The following is a 23,192-nucleotide window of genomic DNA, read 5'->3' as shown; positions in this document are numbered from 1 at the left end:
CACAGAGTCCGTCTTCGGTGAGGAAGACTTTGGGGGCAGGCATGGCTGCAGGTTCATGACCCCGAGTCTGACAGGAGGAGGAGCAGGCTATAGGCTGGGAAGCAGGGGTGACATGGGGTGGAATGACGTCGAAAACCCTTTTAACCTCTCACGGACAATGTTGAGATGAGGCACAGAGTGGCTCACCCTGCACGGCCGCTCCCGGAAAACCATATAGCTGCCGGGTGGAAATCCTTCTTTCAATGTCAGCATGATTGGGAGCTGAGGTGATGTTAGTGGAGTATTTCCAATTTCATCTACTGTTACTTCTACTTCACTAGAGGCACATATTGTACTTTTACTGCACCAAAATTATTTGAAAACATTAGTTTATACTTTGTAGATTTCGATTATTATTATAACAAAACATATACAGTGATCACTTCAGTATACATTTCGGCATTTTGAAAATAGCCGATCTATACAAGCTCACAATGTGTTGGCGATGCGACACATTGTGTTGTGAAAGCTTGTAGATCTGCTATCCTTCATTTGAAGTGGGACATGCTGCATCATGAGTAATTTTGGTAGTTAAAGTACATTTTGATGTCAATACTTTTGTACTTTTACTCAAGTATATTTTGAATTCTGGACTTTTACTTAACACCCCCCCTCTCTCTCTCTCTCTCTCTCTCTCTCTCTCTCTCTCTCTCTCTCTCTCTCTCTCTCTCTCTCTCTCTCTCTCTCTCTCTCTCTCTCTCTCTCTCTCTCTCTCTCTCTCTCTCCCTCCCTCCCTCTGAATTTACGTAATAAACGGGAGACCATGGTTTCCATGACAACCAAGTTAAATAACCCCATAATCAGTTTTTGAGATGGGATGGAGAGATGGAGAGAGAGAGAGAGAGAGAGATAAATGATCATCTCTGCCCGTAGCGTATAGCACTCGCCCTACATATACTGCATAGCTTCGACGACCTTGCAGGCTTATATGCAAGGCTAAAATATGTCATTTAGATACATAGCATGTTATGTAGTATAGACACATGCCAGCCAGATGGGGCGGCGGTGGCTCAGGGGTAGAGCGGTAACCGCAAGGTTGCAAGTTCTCTCCCCCAGAGTAGTGTCGAAGTGTCCTTGAGCAAGACTCTGAACCCCTAATAGCTCCTGATGTGCTGGTGGTTTCCTTGCATGCAGCAGTATACTGTATGCATGTGGAGTGAAAAAGGGGATATGGATTTGATAAGATTTTTGTCTCTCATAACAGTATAGCGAAAGTATGAAAGCACGTTTGGTTGGTTGCGTTGGGTGGCGGACTAAATCTATATGACCAAAAAAAATGCTATACAACTAAAGACAGATTATATTGAGATCAAACAAACATAACTAGACAAAAATGTTAGGACCAGTAGAGAGAGATCCAGTAGACCTGAAAGACAAGTTATTTCTGAATATAGCAGACTTGTAGATCGGCTATTTTGAGCATGCAAAATCAGCCACATTATGCCATCAAGTCCTGCCAAAAATATATTTGACTAGATTCAGTCGACTAAAATCGTATGGTATTACTATTTAGTTAGTCTCTCAAGACAGACTGTTGCCTCGCGTCAACTAGTCTGTCGGCAAGCAGTAGAAAGAAACGTATCACTGGCCTACAAGTATGGACGCTGTAGTTCAGGAAGTCAGCCGCGCAATCACCCAATCACATTTAGTGGGCGGGATTTACATGTGTGTGCAGCGAGGAAATTTTGTCCCACTGGAAGCAAACCTACACGCTTCCATTATTATTGAACATGGCTTCCTCTGGTCAACAAACAACACCAAAGATTAAGAAACCTATTACGAATGTATGTAGAGTTTGTGGAGATTATTTAAAGTATGGAGTAAAAGGACAAGTATTTAATTTATTCACAAATCAGGGATTGGAGACTATAGTCTCCAATCCCTGATTTGTGAACCGAAGAACCTGTTGTTGCAGACGATCCACTGTTGAACAAATAAGTGTAAACTCCGTCAAACTAAATGTAATGTAAACTGTGTACAGTACAAAGTATGAATAAAAGCGTTGGTTATGATTAAGTGTAACTTCAATCAAATGCGTTAATTGTGTTGTGTGCTAATATTTACGTTTCCCAACAAATGACCCCTTTATTTAAGCAACTTCAGAACAGTCCGTGACTACAAATATAACGGACGTAAAACAAATGTATTTTGCAGTACAAATTAAAGTTATAAAAGCTTTGGTTTAGTGTTCAATCTGAAAGTGAATTGATTTGGAAACCGCGGGGGCTCCTTTTCACACTGTTTCACAAATCACATTAGGATACAAAGCCTTTCAGACGTGGTATTATCTATATTTTTGCTTTAAACTTTGAGAAGGGGTCCATTACGTTTTACAGGTCAACAAGGACCCATTATCTAGTGTAATCAATGAATATAAATCCTCTTACATTAGCTACATTTATTGTCTAAATTTCAAATTGTGTTGCATATTTATAATAAACTTGATTAAATGGATGGGTCCATATGATCGTTTGACAGTACTAAAAGTACATTCAGTGTATTTTATTTTAGACACTAATCCCTTAAATACTCAGCACTTGATCAAAATGGGTGATCTATAAGGTCACAATACTATAGCACTGAGATGCATTGTGACTCGTGAGTTTAAAGCTGGCTGTTTTTCTGCATGCCATGATGCAACATGCATAAGTAGTAGTACACATGGTTAAATTTTATTTTCTAGCATTATTATGATTAAATGTTAATAAACGGCATGTTTTCAGAGTCTGTAGATGCATTCTGCCCAGCATATGCTGCAGAAATGCCTCGCTCCGTCAACATTTTCACTTGCTCTTCCATTATAGAAATGAGTGGGCATATAACTAAAAGGATAGCGTCCTTTAGCCATCTCTCTGGAAAGGCTTCGGAAAGTAGGGAACACACCGTTGGCCAAGCTTGATATACGAGGCTTTTTCCAAAACCAGTAGGTAAACATAATAAAACATCTCGTCGATCGATTAAATATTTCAAACAAATGTGCTGAAGCGGTTTGATATGTTCAACATTGTGTAGAACAGCAACTCTCCTTAGCACACTAGCAAAATTTTCCTCCTCCGTTACATCCATGTTTTGTTCCGCAAAGGAATGGTTGAAAGTAGGAATGAAAACTGTGCGACACAGCGGTAGTAGTGGAACTCGGCGGAAAAGCAAGGGCCTTTTCCGGTTGATCGAAATTCTAAACAGACGTTGCCCCCAGAGTCTAATTTCGAGGAACAACAGCGGAGGCGCTGTTTTCCCGAATATTTGACGATGGGATTCTCAGATTGCTATTTAGTTGACCCAAAACTAGCATGACCACGACCACTGAAAACGCTGCACAACCACTGAAAATGCCTGTAGTACATATGCCGGGCCTGTAAGTGGCGCTGCAAAGCTGCCTGCCACAAAGCACCAGAAAGAGTGAAGAAGACAACTCATGTGACGGAAACAATATAGGAAACGGAAACTGCACGAGAACCCGTCTGCTTGTTGCTGACAGTGGTCGTATAAGGAGTAAATTATTGTTACACACCATCACAGACATTCCCAAACCCAATTAAGCCTATAGAGCGTCGCAGTCCCTCCCCCTTTCAGAACGAGTGGCCCAGGAAATGAATCCCAATGCATTTTTCCCATAGGCTTTTCTTAAAGTATTTATTTAAAGACGGTTACGCCGCGGACAAAGCCAACTCGGATCGTAACAAATCATGACAATGAACACAATGTTTTGGGCCGATCAAATCATTAGAAAGAAGAAAAAAACGGCAGGTTACAACACTTTTTTTGTTGTTTTTCTTCTTATAAATTATTTGATCGGCCCAAAACATTGTGTTCATTGTCATGATTTGTCACGATCCGAGTTGGCTTTGTCCGCGGCGTAACCGTCTTTAAATAAATAATTTAGGAATCGCCTATGGTGAAAATGAATGGAGAACCATTTCCTGGGCCACTCGTTGTTCTGAAAGGGGGAGGGACTGCGGCGCTCTATAGGGCTCAAATTGCACTTGAAAGTTAAACCCTCTCTATAAAAAAAAAGAAAGCCGAGTTGCCTCAGCGTGACGTCACCCCGAGGTACGTCTTCAGGCGCTCATAGACCACGTAGCTGATGCTGACGGCCGGGATCACCTTCACAAAGTTGGGGACCAGGCCCCTGTAGAGGCCGGCGGGACCCTCCGTCACCATGATGCTCTTGAAAAGGACCATCATGGTGGTCACCCCCCCCGTGCCCGCCTGCATGCGGGTGCACACCAGGGCCAGCGGGTAGCTGGCCAGCTGAGCGCAGGTACTGGACACGGTGCCGCAGGCCAGCAAGACCAACACGCCGGGGCTGTCGGTACCGCCGGTACCGGTGCCGCCATACCGCTGCAGATAGGAGTTCTTCAGCGTCTCGTAGACCGCCAGGTCGATGCCGGCGTACGGGATGACCCCCAGCATGTTGGGGACGAACCCTTTGAAGAACGCTCCCGCGCCTTCCCGACGGAGGGTCCGCCCGGCGCAGTCCGAGATGCCGCCGTACTGCCCCGTGGTGCTCAGGGCGAGCCGCGTCTTCAGAACCTCCAGGGGGTAGATGGCGCTCTGGGCCAGCAGGCCCGCCAGAGAGCCCGCCGCGACGCGGTCCGCGGCGCTCAGGGCCTTATTGGCGTCGCCGGCGATCAGCCGCTTGATCCGCTCGTAGGCCATGAACTTGAGCGCCGACTCGGGGGCGATCTTCAGCACGTTGATGCCGTTGCCCCGCCACAGGGACCGCACGCCGCCCTCTTTGATCATCCGGGCAAAGCCGCCGGCGATGCTGCGCGTGTGGGCGTCGACCTGCATCGTGACCTTGAGACGGTCCAACGGGGCGGTGCAGAACCGGGACACGGCCCCGGCGCCGCCGCCCGCCACCAGGTGTCTCCACAGCATCCCCGTGGGTTTGTCCTCAGTGGGTTTGTCCTCGGTACGTTTGTCCTCGGTACGTTTGTCCTCGGTACGTTTGTCCTCGGTGCGTTTGTCCTCGGTACGTTTGTCCTCGGTACGTTTGTCCTCGGTACGTTTGTCCTCGGTGCGTTTGTCCTCGGTGCGTTTGTCCTCGGTACGTTTGTCCTCGGTACGTTTGTCCTCGGTACGTTTGTCCTCGGTACGTTTGTCCTCGGTGCGTTTGTCCTCGGTGCGTTTGTCCTCGGTGCGTTTGTCCTCGGTACGTTTGTCCTCGGTACGTTTGTCCTCAGTGCATTTGTCCTCAGTACGTTTGTCCTCAGTACGTTTGTCCTCAGTGCCAGACATAATATTAATCGTCAGACAGCGCCGGATTATCGCCCGCGTCCTCGTCACAGACTGCAGGGTGCTTCTCCGCCCTGTCGCCCCAGCGGATCGCCATTGCTCCGTCGTCGTCACCTGCGCTTCGAAGGGCCGTCTCTGCGTGCTGCTGCCGTTCGGAGGCGTGAACGGCGGCGACGTCTCGGAGAGACTCCGTCGTCGACTCTCTCACCTCGGAGTCGACCCGGCCTTCATCCCGACCGTTCACCACGAGCTTCTGGTCTCTTTTGTAATCTCTTTGTAAGTAGTTGACGAACTCCTCCTGTCCACGTCGTATACGGTCCCTCTCCTCCTCCTCTGCCCTCTTTGAGGATCTAACGGTCCGCCATTTCCGGTAGGCGCCGTGTTCTCGGGGCGGCAGGCACACGCTCAGCTTGGGAAACGACCTCAGACCCAGCGGTAGCCGTTGGGATTCAAGAAGTTCTATGTTAATCGGGTCCAGCATGTTGAGCTCTCTGACTGGGGAGAGACTGGCTGTGACTGGGGAGACTGGACCACATTTGGAGGTGTTTTCTTTAGCTATACTTGTGGGCCGGTTGCTGCCATCAACGCAAATCATCATCGTTATAGGCAATGGTTTTATGCCAATAATGGGGATTCGAGACGTGCCTGGCTTATGCCCAAATATGGGCACGTCACAACTGGCCACATCGTCATGCTGATGTCACTATATGACTCAGCCATATAACCAAGGAGTTCGCAATGGTATAGACAAGACAGAAACAGACATCTCCATATATGGGCACAAAAGGGACACGGAGAGATGACAGGTACTCTGACAAAGCCACGACACTACAGGTATATGAAGGTATACAGGGAAGTGAGGACGCTGGCGTCGACTGTTCGCCGCTTCACCTCCCAATGTATGAATGAATGAACCATTGTAAAGCGCTTTGAGCACTTGGAAAAGCGCTATAAAAATGCAATTCATTATTATTATTATATGACTCAGACTAGTGCGAAAGGCTAGAACTCCTAGCGTGTGTGTGTGTGTGTGTTATATTTCCCCAAACTTCGAGCTTGTATATCTGCTATTTTTGAAAAAAAACTTGAAAATGTGTCGCAAATCTTTGAATATATATTATTTCAGAACGATTTTAACTCAAATATTTTCTTCTGGGGAGGTCCCTGGAACAACATATTTCAGATGGGGTTCAGCGGCCAATTACATATATTCTTGGGGGACCTTGACATAGAAACATGTTTTTTTTGGTGAAAACTGTGATGATTTAGAAGTAGAAACATGCGAGTATACTTTTCCCCCCACTGCGGTTTCCCTCTGATAGGGAGATGCGGAGATGCATGGCATGTCATCAGAGCTGTATTCTATGTGACAGCTGAACTATCTGTGTGATCTTATCGTCCTCCTCCTCTCGGTTCACTTATCACTATAGTGCTCGTATCCAGGTCAAACAGAGGCTGGGTGTGTACAAACATGGGTAATACATACTCCTTCTACAGAAACCAATAGAATACGCACTTAGACCCACCGGTTCGGCCTCCAAAATTTGGAACATTAATTATGAATTGAGTGGGGAAAAACCATATCTATATTAAATTGTCAATACAAGTCAATTAATATTATGATAACCTGTATAGTATACTTAGCTTTTTCATATTTTTATTTATTTTTTGCTACATAATGCCCTCGTATATTTAAATGTACAATTTCAGAAAATGTGTAATACAATAAATCATTGTCAGCGTAAGTAATCAACTGGGGAAACTATTAATTACATTTTTTACCAATTCACCTATCACGTACAGTGCCTACTGGTGAAAATTACAAAATGTGTGATAAATATGAAAAAGCTATACTCCTGTGGAAGCGTTATCATATACAGTAGGCCTAATTTACTTGTATTGTTCCTATATACAAATTTAATATAGGTATGGTTTTGCACACTCAATTCATAATTATATAACGTTCCGATTTTGTAGGTCTGGCTCATGGACTAAAAACTGGTTCTAACTGAACCGGTTCCCAACAGGTGGAAAAGGAGCTTTTACTAGAGGTGCTGGGTTTAAAAGTGACATCAGACAAAGAGAAAAGAACCTGCAGAACCACTCATCTGCTCCAAATGTTATACCTTATTGACGACGTTTCGAACCAAGGCTCTTCAGATGAAGAAACATCATCAATAAAGTATATAACAATTGGAGCAGATTTCTAAATACTCCTTCTAAACGTAAACTTAAAGGTTTTATGACATTCATTTTCATTTATTTTTGTTTTTTGTTTTAGGTTTTATGACCTCAATTACACCCAAAAAACCTGAACTTTGAACATTCAGTGGATTTTCTGTGGTCTGAAGTTTTCTTTGGGGTTTGGAAGCCTTTTGAGCTACAATGAAAACAGGCAACACAGTGAAAACAGTGACATCTGCTGGCAAATCCCATTGACATATATGGGGATTTGCAGGATCTTACATCACAAACTGCCGGCAAATCAGAGCACCTGTTTGAGCCAGAAAACCCCAGATCACAGAAAATCTATACTGAATGTTAAAAGTTCATGTTTTTTGGGTGCAATTGAGATTAGAAAACCTAAAAAAAAAATAAGAACAATTCCAAAACCGTTTTTTTAATGTCACAATCCCTTTAAATATGTTGACAATTTCATCAACAAACAAAAACTATATAGACTAAAATGTTAGGGAGAGAGACTAGTGGAGAAGAGATCCAAAGACAAGTCATTTCATGTTTGGTTGCGCGGCTCAAGCGACCAAGTGTAAAATCAGCCATTACGACGCCATCCACGCCTGCCAAAATACATTTCTACTAGACGACAAAACCAACTGTAGAGACGTATAGTCAGATGGACAAAAATGTGACTAAAACTACATTACGTTTCATCCAAAAGACTATGACTAAAATAAAATGAGCTGCTTCCCATTCTGTAGACCAGGCTCATGGTCACACTCAGGGGTCACCAATATGTCTGTCCACGGACACATGTGTCAAAGAACTTGGTCGTGTCCGTGGCAACCTTTTAGATTTTCTGTTTTACACACCATCAGAGATTAAAACAGGGTGCATTTTGCATCGCAAAACGCAGTTTATAGTTAAGGGACGCAATAAAACAATGACCTCTGCATCCACGGAATGCTCTACTGTAGGCCTACTATACTGTACTGTTTTTTATTCTAGTTTATTTTGCTAACTTTAGTTATAATAATAATTTCTTCTCCTGTTTTCTAAATGAATATAACCACATTATAATAAATGGGATAAATAAATGGGAGTTAAATGCTGCAATTTGTAAAAATGGCAAAATATGACTCCTAACGTCGTTGAAGTGGGACTCATACAATGTCCCTGGGACTCATTACATTGAAAACCTATTTACATCACTGCACCATTAGGATGTTCTTATTTTTATCATAAAACCCAATTACTGTACGTCAATCTCCAGGTTTTCTTCAGAATATGTATGGCAATTATTTATGATGACACAGGAGTCCAACTAGTAGGCTACCATATAGATAGTGGTTCTCAAATGTTCCATTTGAAGAGACCCCGTTAACTCTGAGTTACGGGTCGGTTTGGTTACATGTGAACACTCAGGGTTACAGACCTGTTACTCTATGTTTGTGTTTCTGGTAATATTATTGTCCGCTCATTTTGTATGTCCGTGGCAAAACAAAATATGTTGACAAAAATGGCAACATGCCTCATACAGTATGCACGCTGGATAAGAAGGTATATACATGAGTGACGAATACAATACAAGTACCGGTATAGGCCTATTATATATTACATAAATATGAAATATCTATAATACAAAAAGAACGTAATTGTGTGCAGCAGGCCCGCACGTTGCTAATTAGGGAGAAAATAGCTTTTGCGTGAAGCGGTATTAATCTCACTATACGATCTAAATCCTTCCTCTGCCTCTTTCTCTATATCTCACCAGATCTGTCTGTCTGTCTGTCTGTCTGTCTGTCTGTCTGTCTGTCTGTCTGTCTGTCTGTCTGTCTGCCTGTCTGTCTGCCTGCCTGCCTGCCTGTCTGTCTGTCTGTCTGTCTGTCTGTCTGCCTGCCTGTCTGTCTGTCTGTCTGCCTGCCTGTCTGTCTGTCTGTCTGTCTGTCTGTCTGTCTGTCTGTCTGCCTGCCTGTCTGTCTGTCTGCCTGCCTGCCTGCCTGCCTGCCTGTCTCTCTGTCTGTCTGTCTGTCTGTCTGCATGTCTGTCTGTCTATTTTCTGGGTCCATGCTCTGACACAATCAGACTTCAGCTCCTATCAACTCGCTTGATGCTCCACTGCACTCCTGGAATGGACACGCCACACACACACACACACACACACACACACACACACACGCACACACGCGCGCACACGCCCCACACACACACACACACACACACACACACGCACACACACGCACTCACACACACATGCTCACACACACACAGTGGTGGAAAGTAGCCTACTTTTTTTTTTTTACTTCTAATTCCACTACATCACCTATTCAGATTCAGAGGCAAATATTGTACCTTTTGTAACGATGGTAAAATGACGCATTTTCATATTCTCTATAGTTTCTATAAACCCACCCTCTCTCTCTCTCTCTGTCTCTCTCTCTGTCTCTCCCTCTTTCCCCCTCGGCCTCTCTGTCGTCAGGGTTCTCCAAATATGGGCATGTGCAGTGATGTCATTCACAACATAATCCGTTGCCTGAAAATGCCGATTTGTGCTTACAGTAGGGATCCCCATAATGGGCATCTCATACGTATAATTATGCATATAAGTACTGTATATGCATATACACACACGCATGCGTATAAATATATATATATCCTATCGTCGTCTCCTTTTAGGAAATATAATTGTACTGCGTATAGCCTCCATGATTCACGGCTTCCTCGAGGCCTCTCCTCTTCTGTCGTAGTTTTTCTCCACCCTTTGAGCTTCCATCTTCCCCTCCTCTCCCTCCTCCTATCCACAGTGAGTCAGCCTTCTAATATATATTATACTATTTATTATACATCATACTCTTAGTGCGCTCCATGTCGATCCAGACGAATACGTCGTACGCCTCGGGCGGTCGCAGCCGGAGCTCCTCCTCCAACGAGGACCTGCCGCCGCCGCCCAGCATGAGCGAGGTCGCGAGGAGGATGCAGGAGAAGCACGAGAGAAGGAAGGCGTACCGACTGACGCTGACCCAGGAAGAACTGGTGGACTCGTCGACGTTCAAGAGGTTCCTGAGCAGCGTCGACCACATCCTGGAGACCCTGGAGGGCGTGGACCTTACCAACGGAGCCGAGGGCGGCGAGGGCGGCGGCGACCACGACATCATCCCCGGGGAACTGTTGCTGGGACGAGAGCAGCTGAGCGCGCTGGCCAGCGACTCGTCCGAGGTCAAGGCCATGGGCGTCTGCAGCAAGATCTCGGCGGACAAGCTGGTGAAGCTGCTCAACGTTCTGGACAAGAACATCCAGGACGGATCAGAGCTCTCTCTCGCCTCGACGACGGACCAACAACAACGCGAGCAAGACGAGGAGACGAGGCCGCGGGGGAGAGACCCGGCGGTCATGGAGAGGGTCACCGCGTCGGCCGACGCCTGTCTGACCGCGCTCAACGTCATGACCTCGACCTCGATGCCCAAGGCCGTGTACATCGAGGACGTCATCGAGCGCGTGCTGCGGTACACCAAGTTCCACCTGCTGAACACGCTGTATCCGCGGTACGACCCCGGGTACAACAAGGACGACCCGCGTGGCGATCACGGCGCGTCGGGTTCCAGGGCGAGGCGCGCTGGGCGCGCGCAACCCGCGATGATCGCCGAGCTGTACGACAAGGTGTGCGACATCGTCGGCAACGTCTCAGAGCTGCTGGAGATCCAGCTGCTCACCGACACCGCCCTCCTCCAGGTCTCCTCCGTGGGCATCACGCCGTTCTTCGTGGAGGGGAACGTCGGCGAGCTCCAGCTGCGCGCCATCGGGCTGCTCACGGCGGTCTTCTCGCGCTACGACAAACACCGCCAGCTGATCCTGGAGGACGTCTTCGCGTCTCTCGCCCGGCTGCCCGGCGGCGGCAGGCGCTCCCTCAGGAGCTACAGGTTGAACGGCTCGCGCCGGGACGGAGAGCCCGCGTACATCCAGATGGTCACGGCTCTGGTGCTTCAGCTCATCCAGTGCGTGGTCGTCGTCCACTCGCCCCGCGACACGGACGAGGATCAGGACGACGCGTGCGTCACCGACTCCTTCGAGGCGGCCACGTGGGCCGCTCACAACTTCCTGTCGGTCTTCCTCAAGAAGTACGGGAGCAAGCAGGGCGAGGAGGACCATCGGCCGTTGTTCGAGAACTTCCTCCAGGACCTGCTGTCGGCGGTCGACAGGCCGGAGATGCCCGCCGCGGAGCTGCTTCTGGGTCTGCTCTGCAGGCTGTTGGTGCAGCAGTTCACCAACAGGCGGACGGAGCTGGCCCTGAGGGTGGCCTCCCTGGACTACCTGGGCACCGTGGCCGCCCACCTGAGGAAGGACGCCGTCGCCCACGAGACGGACCGGAGCTCGATAGAGCGCATCCTGGAGGACAGGCGGCCCGGTGGCGACGACGACGAGGTGCAGACGCTTCAGAAGGCCCTCCTGGACTACTTGGAGGAGAACGCCGGGACGGATGTTTCACTGGCGTCCGCCGCGAGGTTCTACGTCGTTCAGTGGTTTCGCGACACGACCGCAAAGGCAGAGAAGCTCGCGAGGAGGAGCTCGCCGAACCAGAAGGACGAGGACTCGTCGGGCGGAGCGCAGCATGCTCTGGACACCGAGGCCACCGGGGAGATAATGAAACATACCATGGACACACAGACCACCGGGGAGATGAAGCAGAATGCTCTGGACACACAGACCCCTGGGGAGATGAAGCAGCATGCTCTGGACACCGAGGCCACCGGGGAGATAATGCAACATACCATGGACACACAGACCCCCGGGGAGATAATGCAACATACCATGGACACACAGACCACCGGGGAGATGAAGCAGCATGCTCTGGACACACAGACCCCCGGGGAGATGATGCAGCAAGCCGAGAAGCACAAGATCTTCCTCCGCAACATCATGAAGACCATGACGCCGGCTCAGTTCACCACACTGGAAATTAACTCGGACAACACTGTGAAATACGACGACTGCCGTCTAATCGTGCGCTATTTGGCCTCCGCGAGGCCGTTCGCCCAGAGCTTCGATGGTTACCTGACGCAGATCCTGCGAGTCCTCGGGGAGAACGCCATCGCCGTGAGGACCAAAGCCGTGAAGTGTCTGTCCGAGGTCGTGGCCGCGGACCCCGGCATCCTGGCGAGGTCGGACATGCAGCGCGGCGTCCACAGTCGACTGATGGACAGCTCCACCAGCGTGAGGGAGGCGGCCGTGGATCTCCTGGGTCGCTTCGTGCTCAGCAGACCCCAGCTCACCGAGCAGTACTACCCCATGCTCGTAGAGAGAATACTGGACACGGGCGTCAGCGTCAGGAAGCGTGTGATCAAGATCCTGACGGACATCTGTCTGGAGCAGCCGGCCTTCACCAAGGTCACCGAGATCTGCGTGAGGATGATCCACAGGGTGAACGACGAGCAGGGCATCCAGAAACTGGTGAATGACACGTTCCAGAAGCTGTGGTTCACTCCGACGGCCGCTGGCGACAAGGAGACCATGACCAGAAAGGTCCTCAACATCACAGACGTGGTCGCGGCCTGCCGAGACACCGGCTGTGACTGGTTCGAGCAGCTTCTTCGGAACCTGCTCAAGTCCGAAGAGGACGTCTCGTCCTCGAAACCGTCCAACAAGGCTTGTGTTCAGGTGGTCGACAGCCTGGTGGAGGACATACTCAAACGCGAAGGGTCTCTTTCGGGAAACGAGGGTGTGAACTCGACGAGACTGGTGGCGTGCATCGCCACCTTGTGCCTGTTCAGCAAGATCAGGGCCCGGCTCGTGGTCAAACACGCCACGACCCTGGAACCGTACCTGAGGACCAAGTGCAACACCGCCAACGACGTCATGGTCATCTGTAACGTGGCGAAGACCCTGGAGCTGGTGGTCCCTCTGATGAAGCGCCCCAGTCAGACCTTCCTGGCTACCGTGGAAGAAGACCTCATGAAGCTCATCGTCCAGTGTGGCATGACGGTGGTCCAGCACTGCGTGAGCTGTCTCGGAGCCGTCGTCAACAAGGTCACTCGCAACTACAAGTTCGTCCTGGCCTGCTTCAATAAGTTCTACGCCGCGCTGAACAAACTGAAGCAGCAGCACCAGGAGGATCCCGACGGCGCCTCGCTGGTCGCCAGCAAGGGTTTCCTCCTGCGATCCCTCTTCACCGTGGGTGCCCTGGCACAGCACTTTGACTTCGACCGTGAGGAGTTTAAGGGCCCTGATGACAAAGCGACGTCTGCAATTAAAGACAAGGTACTGGAACTGCTGCTTTACTTCACCAAACACGAGGACGAAGAAGTCAAGACCAAAGCCATGGTTGGCTTAGGCTTCCTGGTGGTCATGCATCCCGGCCAGATGTGCGTGCCCGAGGTGAAGGCCCTGTACAACGGCGTCCTGGTGGACGGCGGAACCTCCGTCCACCTCAAGATCCAGATCCTCAAGAACCTCCAGACGTACCTCCAGGCGGAGGACACGAAGATGAAGGCCGTCGACCGGGAATGGAAGAAGCTGTCAAAGAAGGAGAACCTGAAGGAGATGGGGGACGTCTCGTCCGGCATGAGCAGCTCCATCATCCAGCTCTACCAGGAGCAGGTGCTGGAGGCGTTCTTCCACGCGCATCCCGACGTACGGCACATGGCTCTCAGCGTCGTCGCGCTCACGCTCAACCAAGGCCTCATTCAGCCTCTGCAGTTCGTGCCCTACCTCATCGCGGCGGGAACAGAGCCGGAGCCCAGCGTGAGAAACAAGGCCGACCAGCAGCTGGAGGAGATTGACAAGAAGTACAAAGGTTTTATCCTCATGAAGGCGGCCGACGGGATGAGGATGTCGTTCCGAATGCAGCAGGCCACCGCCGCCGCCTCGTCCCACGACACCGTCACCAGGGGGTTCCGGCAGGACGAGACCCCCACGGCGCTCTGCGCGCACCTGTTCGGCATGGTCGGGCGGGTCCGGCAGCACCGGAGGGACTTCCTCAGGTCTCTGCTCAGACTGTTTGACGACGACAGTCAGACGGCCGTGAGCATGCTGCTGTTCGTAGCGGACAACCTGGCGTACTTCCCCTACCAGAGCGAGGAGGAGCCTCTCTTCGTCGTGCACCACGTGGACAACCTCCTGTCGGCGTCCGGCAGCAACCTCCTGCAGACCTTCAGAGAGTTCCTGCTGAAGGAGCCGGGTCGCACGGAGAAGAAGGTCGAGGAGGACGACGAGAAGATGGACTGCGACTCGGCCAGGGGTGACGAAGAGGAGGAGAGCGGCGACGCCGACGAAGATGCGGTACCGCGGCCCAAGAAGGCCAGAAGACATTCTCCAGAGACCTCGGACTCCGAGTCGGACTCGGACCTGGAGGGTCTGGACGCGGGGGACGTGGACAAGGTGATGAGTCGTCTCCCGGAGAACCCCGCGGCGCTTGGGGACTTCGCCAACTCCATGCAGGGCGTCCTCCTGTTGCTGGCGCTCAGACAGCACCTCAAGAACCAGTACGGGTTCTCCGACGGTAAGATCCGGAAGTACTCGCCCACGGAGTCCGTCCAGGCGTACGACAAGCCGACGAACAGGAAGGGCCACGTGCGCTACGACCCCCGGCAGACCGTCGACTTCATGGCCGCCGGCGGCGGCGCGACCCGCGCCGCGCTCACGGACGACGCCAAGAGGCGGATCGTCAAACAGCTCCTGGATTTCAAAGCTCTGATGGAACACCTGGACCCAGAAGACGACGACGACAGGGAAGAAGATGCGTCTGCCGGTGCCATGAAGGCCCTGAGGCGGGGAAGCCCTGCAGGGCCAATGGCGGGACCCGGCCCGCGGGACCAGACGGGAACGGTGATCACGGTGATGGGGCTGAGAGGAACCCTCATGGGTCCCAAACCCGGGTCCTCAGGAAGACTGAGACGACCGGGCGAGAAGTCCTCCAGCCTGGGACCGTTATCCGGTCAGATAAAGAGACGGCCTCGCAAGCGAGCGAGCGGTAATGTCGCCCTATAGTAAGGTCACATTAGCATGCACAATCAGAGAAATAATAATTATATTCACTAAAAAAGGCCTGATCTGATCCGACTGTATGCGCAAAACTCTGAATCTCTTTTTTTTCCTTTCACACCTCCCGTTTGTTTCCGCCTCCTGCCTGCGGCAGTATCTAGGCCTAGACAATTAATGGACACATTACATGTCAATGATCAACACAAAACAGTGATGAAAGTCTGTCTGATCAACCATTTAAGCGCTGTAATAATCTGTTGTACATTAAATGATTGATTGAATGATTGAATACCCTGCCCTAGCCTAGCCCCTTAGATAGCACTTTATGTAGACTTAGATAGTATTTTAAACAGACTTATAGCTTGTTACGTAGACAGCATTAGAATTGCATTTTATGTAGTCATAGCACTTTATAGTACACACATGTATAATATATAATATAGTATAGTATGTATAGTTGACATATATACTCCACTGTTACGTTCTTAGTTTATACATGATTCATGATAACTACTTTTTATATATGTGATGTATGCCATGCTTTTTGTTACTGCTTAATGTAAATCGCTCTGGATTAAGAGCGTCTGCTAAATGTCTACATTTTAAATTGTTAATACGTTATTAATAACAAGTTTGTTAACGGTAGGCTATAGGTATAGTACAGTCAAGGTTATAATAAACGGATAACTCAAACATCTACAAGGGGCTTGTTTCCATTGTGGTTCATTGTACTCAATTAATCAGTAATACTACATACACTACAATATAACATACATGTTGTAATAAAAGTAGCATCATAAGTACAGAGAAAGAAGGGCGGGAAGAGGAAGGCGTTCAATATAATGGCAATCTGAGAACCCGTTGTCAAAAAATAAAGGAAAAACAGCGCCCTGTTTTCCTTGAATTTGACGGAGTCAGCGGTCGACTAAACACACAAACATAGTGAAATATAGCCAGTCTACAAGCTCAAACAATGACGCACCGTGAGCTTGCAGATATTTTAAATGTTAAAAAAAAAGTTAATTCATAATTAACGTTAATTAATTAACGTTAATTGAAGTTAATTAATCGAGGCTAAAGTTTGAAATAATGTGGATATTGATTTGAACTTTGAAGTCATATCTCACAGTCCCTTAATCTCAGCCGTTCTCTTCACAGAGCCACAGTGCCCCCTACTGTCCGTCCATAGGTACTTGAATTGTTTTTATTCAGTTTGTAGAATATGGGTAGGCCTACCTACAGTTCAAACGAACATACACGTCAATACAAACACTGCTACTGAGGATATAACCAGAAAAAAGCACTAAGACTTGTTTACGTCAGGGTCCTACATTATCAATTCATCAGAAGACTGATGATAATGACAAAACGTAAGCAGGAACTCTTTGACACCGACAGTTAATAATATATAGGCTCTACTATACCACGCACACAGAATAACTCACCCTACTTCTTTCACAGGTGATGCCGATGATACTAATGAAGGCTCTGTTCCATTCTGGTCAAACGGAGTCAGGGTGCTGCTGCTGTGCTGTGTTGGCTCTCTGTGGAAACACTCTGCTGCACCGGAGGGTCTCAAAGTGTCCTTGAGTGGGGTCAAATTGCCCCGTAAATGCAACCAAATTATGGCCTGTAGGCTATAGCAATAGGCCTATAAGCAGTTATAATGAAACAATTTATATAAAAAAACACTTTCAAAGTCATGAAAAATAAGCCTTTAGTTTAATGATTGTTGGATCAAAAGTTATGTACAGGCGGCAACAGTCGACAGAAATAGGTGACAGACAGAAACAAAGAGGGAAGAAACATTTCTAACAAGGTGAGCTCCTCTTCTCAAACTCTCTTCAACGGGGGAATGTCCGGGTTGCCTAGTTAGTCCGACGTACCAAATTAATAGTCCGACATACGTGGCTGGTTAAGACAAACTGTATGTGGCTGGTTAAGACACTGAGGGCTGGATTTTGCGTGTCTTAAGTACCAGGTCTTATTCCCGAACTTGAGTAAACTAAAGACCTGGAGGCGTGATCAATGCCATTTGGCTATTCTGAGTGGCCAAAGAGCATTGATCACGCCTCCAGGTCTTTAGTTTACTCAAGTTATAGGGAATAAGACCTGGTACTTAAGACACGCAAAATACTGTACGTGGTCCGGTTAAGACACATACGTGGACGATTAAGACACATACGTGGACGGTTAAGACACATGCGTGGCTTCCGTGTGCGGTTAGGTTATGGTTAGGTTTTAGGGTTCGGTTTGGGGTTCGGGGTAGGGTGTCGGACTATTTCGTATCGTACCGTTAGGACGTCGGACCAATCATAATTATGTGCACCCCTCTTCAACGAACATTGGACAGTCAGTGAAATAATACAGCAATAGACAAACACTCATAGGCCAGCTCCTATATACATCAAAGATAGTAAAATATGGCAAAGAAGTTTAGGGTTTTAAAGGGAATAAGGCGTGCCCATGTATGATAGTAGGGCCATTTGTATAAACAATACTTTAGTAAGTAATTCATTTTCAATGAGACCTGGGTTTTTTTTCCACGCGCGTGCTCGTTCCGTGCAAACGCCCACGAGTCGCGACTGACCAGACCTGCATTCAGTCGAGTTCTTTCTTTACGCCTGCGTTAATCGATGCCTGTCTGAAAGGACCTTAACCCATTCTGACCTGAGATCAGATTCATACGAGGTTTCCACTGGACACACACTGGGTCTGATTAACCCATTCTGACCTGAGATCAGATTCTAAAAATGTCAGTTGTTCTTCGATTTTTCAAAAATAGCAGACCTACAAGCTCGTAGCGCGCCACTCGGTGGCGCGCTATGAGCTTGTAGATCTGCTATTTTTCAATACCTAAATGGGTTCCCGTTCAGAATGGGTTAATTCATTTTCAATGAGACCTGCGTCTTCTGTCAGGGAAGTGACAAACGCAAGCATATTTACGTGGGTGCGGACGGTCCAGTGAAATTGACGCACACCAACGTGCTCGTTTCGATTATTATTACAAAACATACCTGCATCGCCCACTTCCCTATATACATCTGGGCCATTATGAAAATAGCCGATCTACAAGCTCACAATGCGTTGCGCGTTGTGACACATCGTGAGCTTGTATAGATCTCCTATTAACAAGAGTATTTCCATATTGCAGTATTGATACCTTTGTGTGTAAAAGTGTAAAATGTGAGTACTTCTCCCACCACTGGGTATATTTTAGAGAAGTGGTTCTCAAAGTGGGGTCCGGGGACCCCCCCAGGGGTCCTTGAGGGAGTTCCAGGGGGTCCCTGGCCCCAGCTTGATAGTTTGGAACCAAATGAACCCTTATATGGGTCCGTAACTCAGAGTGTACAAATGGAACCAAAATGGTCAAACTGGGGGTCCTTGAAATGGAAATGGTTGAAAATCACTGCTAGAGCCGTAAAAATCTTCTCTTACGAGGGTCCCTGGAATGTATTTTCAAATGGGGGTCTGTGGGGCTAATGAGTGTCAATTTGGGGGATCCTTGACTTGAAAAAGTGTGGGAACCACTGTTTCATAATAAAGGGATGAACAGACTGTACATATTTACAACGTGATACAATTATTATACAAGATATAATAAATGTTTAATTTTAAAACCAGAGATGAAATAGTTATGAATACACAAGCAAAGCAGACCGACGGGGTCCTCATTTGGGTCACACGGGTAAATCAATTTCAGATTAACTTTGTGCCGAGACCCAGTTATTTCTGACGCCCTACAAAGCCAGTGCAGTCACTAGAATAGTGACTAGTCACTAGAATAGTGACTAGTCAAACTAGTCACTATTCTAGTGACTAGTCAAATTAGCCTTCGTGATTTTGGGGTATACAATTTGGTGTAATATCACTTCTATGCCGATATCATATTTGGCTGACCAGACCGAGCGCACCTTTATCCCATTAAGACCTGGCACGCATCTGTGTCGCCTTAGCTTTTAACCACTCCAACCATTGTTTTTAACTTCAGCTACTGAAAAACAGCAGATATACAAGCGGTCCTTGACATAAAAAGGTGTGAGCGCCACTGATATAGAAACATAGTTTTAGTTTATATATAAAACTGTCATGATTTAGAAGACATTTGGCAGAATCCCAGGTCTCAATAGGTTAATAAAACCCATTCAATCAGTGGTTCTTTTCCCCGTAGTTACTCCTGCCCTCCGGCTTCGCCGGGCAGCCTACCTGCGAGACAAGGTCAAGGTCGGGTTTCGGACCCGGAATGTCCGATCGTGCCTGATCGGGCTTCGGGCTCCGAGTAGTGATCCCCGACGGCAGGACTCGGACGCAGGGCGGCTTGCCAGCCTTCTGGCGGAGGTACACCAGGGGCTGGACGAGACCGAAGAGGACCGTGATGAGCACCCACGTCGACGTGAACAGGTTGAGCGACGAGGAGAGCTCCCGGATGTTGACGACGATGGCGGCGATGCCCCAGATGAAGTACGTGGCCAGAAACGACACCATGATCAGGCAGATGATGATGAAGGCTCTCTTCTTCATGCCGTCCTCCGTCGTCCCGCCTCTCTCACCCCGCCCCTTCTCCCCCCCCGCCGCCGCCGCCGCCGCGGGCCGGCGCTTCAGAACCCGGAGGATGGCCAGGCTGCAGAAGAGCATCACGGACACCAGCACCAGGCACTCGATGAGGTGCAGGTAGTTGGCCATCTCCTCCGTGTAGTACAGCGCCAGCAGGATGTTCAGCAGCGACAGGCCGATGATGAGCAGCCAGGCGAGCGCCGAGCACGCCACGCGGTAGCGCAGGGGCTTGTACTTGAGGAAGACGCCCGGGTGGACCACGGCCACGAATCGCTCCACGCAGATGCACGTCTGGAAGACGGGCCGCGCGATGAACTGGAAGGCGTAGGTCAGGAAGTAGAGCGGGCGGATCTGCACGAAGAGCAGGAGGAAGTAGAAGAGGCTCAGGATGATGGCGCACACGCTCAGGTTGAGCGGGAAGATGTCCGAGGCCATGGTGCCGGCGGCGCCGGTCAGCACCAGCCACAGGACCCAGCTGTTGATGGGCACTCCCAGCACCAGGTTGACCGTGGTGGAGGTGATCTGTAGGATGACCACGTTGCTGTCCACGTCCGCCGAGGACTCGTCCGCGCCGGACTCGTTTGTCGTGTTCATTTTTTCCTGTGCAGGGCAGCTTCGATTCCAACGCAGCACTCTCCCTCTTTTCCAGAGTTAGATATCTTGGGGGAGAGATGGTCAAATGAAAAGGCAGATAAAAGAGAGAGAGAGGAAGGGAGGGAGAGAGAGATTACAACCACACACAGAGATTACAACACAGATTACAACCACACACACACACAGAGACTTTGAAAACATGACCGATGACAAAAAAACTCCCATGTCTGCTGGGCGAAGTACAACAATGTGTAAAAACACAGCAGCGAGATTTGTGAGGTTGCTGTGATAGGAGAAGGAAATCAAATGGAACACAACCACCCTGAAGACTAATCATTGTGTATATTCCTGCACTATACCTGCATCCAGTGATCTTGGTACATAGAATTTGATCTATTGGAGATTCTGACCTTCAAATGTACATCATTTTTGTTTTGATTGTATTGCTGTATTGTTCTTTCTGCTTTGGCAATGTAAACGTATGTTTTCTCATGCCAATAAAGCCCTTTGAATTGAATTGAATTGAAATTGAGAGAGAGAGGAGCATGGTGATAAGACGCACTTTGAATAGTAAAACACACTTGATACTAATCAAGTGTGATTAGTATCACACTTGAACTAAATATGTCCAACATTAATACCAATCAAGACATATCTACAACATAAATGCTAATCAAAACGTAAATGCAATATAAATGCTAATCAAAAACACCAACAAAACACAAATTTTTATGTATTTTTCAATCAGACCTTGAGCTGTGTGAAGTCCTCTAGTCCTCTGTGCGCTCTCCACAATGGACCTGCACCCTTGAATGTTCTCCCCTGGCTGGATATGCGAATACTTCTCATATTCTGACAGGCTGTCGGTGTTCTCATCAACACACCATTTAACCCATTTTGGACTGAGACCAGATGCTACGAAATGTCTTCTATAAATCACGACAGTTTTTGAATATATTCTTTCAGAGCGAATGTTTTGAACTCAAATCTTAGAATATATTCTTTCAGAGCGAATGTTTTGAACTCAAATCTTTCAAAACATTCGCTCTGAAAGAATATATTCTAAGATTTGAGTTCAAAACATTCGCTCTGAAAGAATATATTCAAAGATTTGAGTTCGAAAAATTCGCTCTGAAAGAATATATTCAAAGATTTGAGTTCGAAACATTCGCTCTGAAAGAATATATTCAAAGATTTGAGTTTGAAACCTTCGCTCTGAAAGAATATATTCAAAGATTTGAGTTTGAAACATTCGCTCTGAAAGAATATATTCAAAGATTTGAGTTTGAAACCTTCGCTCTGAAAGAATATATTCAAAGATTTGTGCCACATTTTCAAGATTTTTCAAAAAATAGCAGATCTACAAGCTTGTGAGCTATGAGCTTGTAGATCTGCTATCTTTCAATAGCTAAAGCATAGCATGATGCTTTTGACACCAAAAGGCAGTTCCCGTCCTGAATGGATTAAAAACCCTAATCAAACCTCCCCATCAGTCACGGCCGTGAAATGTACAATTGTCCCTCGATAACGAGTTGAAATATCACAGATGAGAGTGACGTGTAATTTGACGCCTCAGACGAATTCAATTTCAATAAGTTTTAAACATAGTTATTACTTCCAACATTATTCGACGTGCATATTGTGGTTAAAAATATTCGTGCCAAGTTCTGATTATTTAGATGAATAGCGCCAATTGATCTGTTATTGAACTTCGGTTCTCTCTCCCCTCTGGCTCCCCACACTTAGAAAAGCTATATATAAATCCTAGATATTATTATTATTATTCTTATTTGGCTTTTTTTTTTGAGGGGCGCTAACCACTCCAATGCATGGCTTTGGGAAACTACGTCGTGTGGCAGCCAAGCCTGTGGACTTTTAACGTTTGTTTGGATTTTAGAGCCACCTGAGGCAGATTCAAAAAAAAAAAAAAAAGCTTCTAAATCCTAGCAGTTTTCTGAAAAACCTGTTTCTAATTCTATGTCGGTGGTGCTAAACCTCCCCCTCCAAGCAAAGATTTGAGTTAAAAATGTTCACTCTGAAAGAATATATACAAAGATATTTCCAAAATAGCAGATCTACAAGCTTGTGGCGCGGCACCGAGCTAAAGTATATAGTATAACATAATGCTTAAAACACCAAAAGAGGTTCCTGCCCTGAAAGATTATTACATTATTTTGTTTCTTCTTTCTTTATTTTTTTGAAGTTTGAAGTGTTTACCTTCATCCTACGGGGGAATTATTGGCGAAAAACTGACTTTTCTCAAAATGTGTAACATTTTACACCTGGAGTATACTGTATGTGGGCTACACTTTGATGTTGGTGAATAAAAATCCACATGGATGTCTTCATGCTTATGTTCTTCATTAGTTTGCATCGTGTTTAGACGGAATGCACGTTTAATTCTGGTCTGTAAGCAATGCCAAAGAACAACTTGCTAAAGTGGGTCGATTGTAACACACACCATACCATTAAATACCATTATGTAATATTTACATATTTGACATATTGGCCAATATTATATGTTCAGTCAGCTGTCTTTCATTACAGAGTGTATTCTAAAAAGTTTAGGGTTGTATAACATTGTACAACTCAATCAATCAAACGTATTTTCCCAT

At 47.5% G+C, this 23,192-nt stretch overlaps 2 protein-coding genes across 2 annotated transcripts; one reads left to right on the top strand and one right to left on the bottom strand.

Moving 5' to 3' along the window:
* Window positions 1-4,068: 4,068 nt before the first annotated feature.
* LOC308325442 (calcium-binding mitochondrial carrier protein SCaMC-2-A-like) lies at window positions 4,069-5,280 on the bottom strand (the record flags this gene model as incomplete). The annotated part of the gene is made up of 1 exon (XM_080777934.1): window positions 4,069-5,280. The coding sequence occupies one exon, from the start codon at window positions 5,278-5,280 to the stop codon at window positions 4,069-4,071; it is 1,212 nt and encodes a 403-aa protein (XP_080634060.1).
* Window positions 5,281-10,320: 5,040 nt separating this feature from the next.
* LOC308325441 (nipped-B-like protein A) lies at window positions 10,321-15,435 on the top strand (the record flags this gene model as incomplete). Its single annotated transcript, XM_080777933.1, has 2 exons — window positions 10,321-12,078; window positions 12,313-15,435. 2 exons carry the CDS (start codon window positions 10,321-10,323, stop codon window positions 15,433-15,435), a joined length of 4,881 nt encoding a protein of 1,626 aa, XP_080634059.1.
* Between the last annotated feature and the right edge of the window lie 7,757 nt (window positions 15,436-23,192).

This window comes from Protomyctophum bolini (assembly GCF_963924005.1).
Source record: "Protomyctophum bolini genome assembly, chromosome: 12".
NCBI classification, from domain to species: Eukaryota; Metazoa; Chordata; class Actinopteri; order Myctophiformes; family Myctophidae; genus Protomyctophum; species Protomyctophum bolini.
Note: the sequence above shows the minus strand (reverse complement) of the source record. Positions and strands in the feature narration are given on the sequence as shown.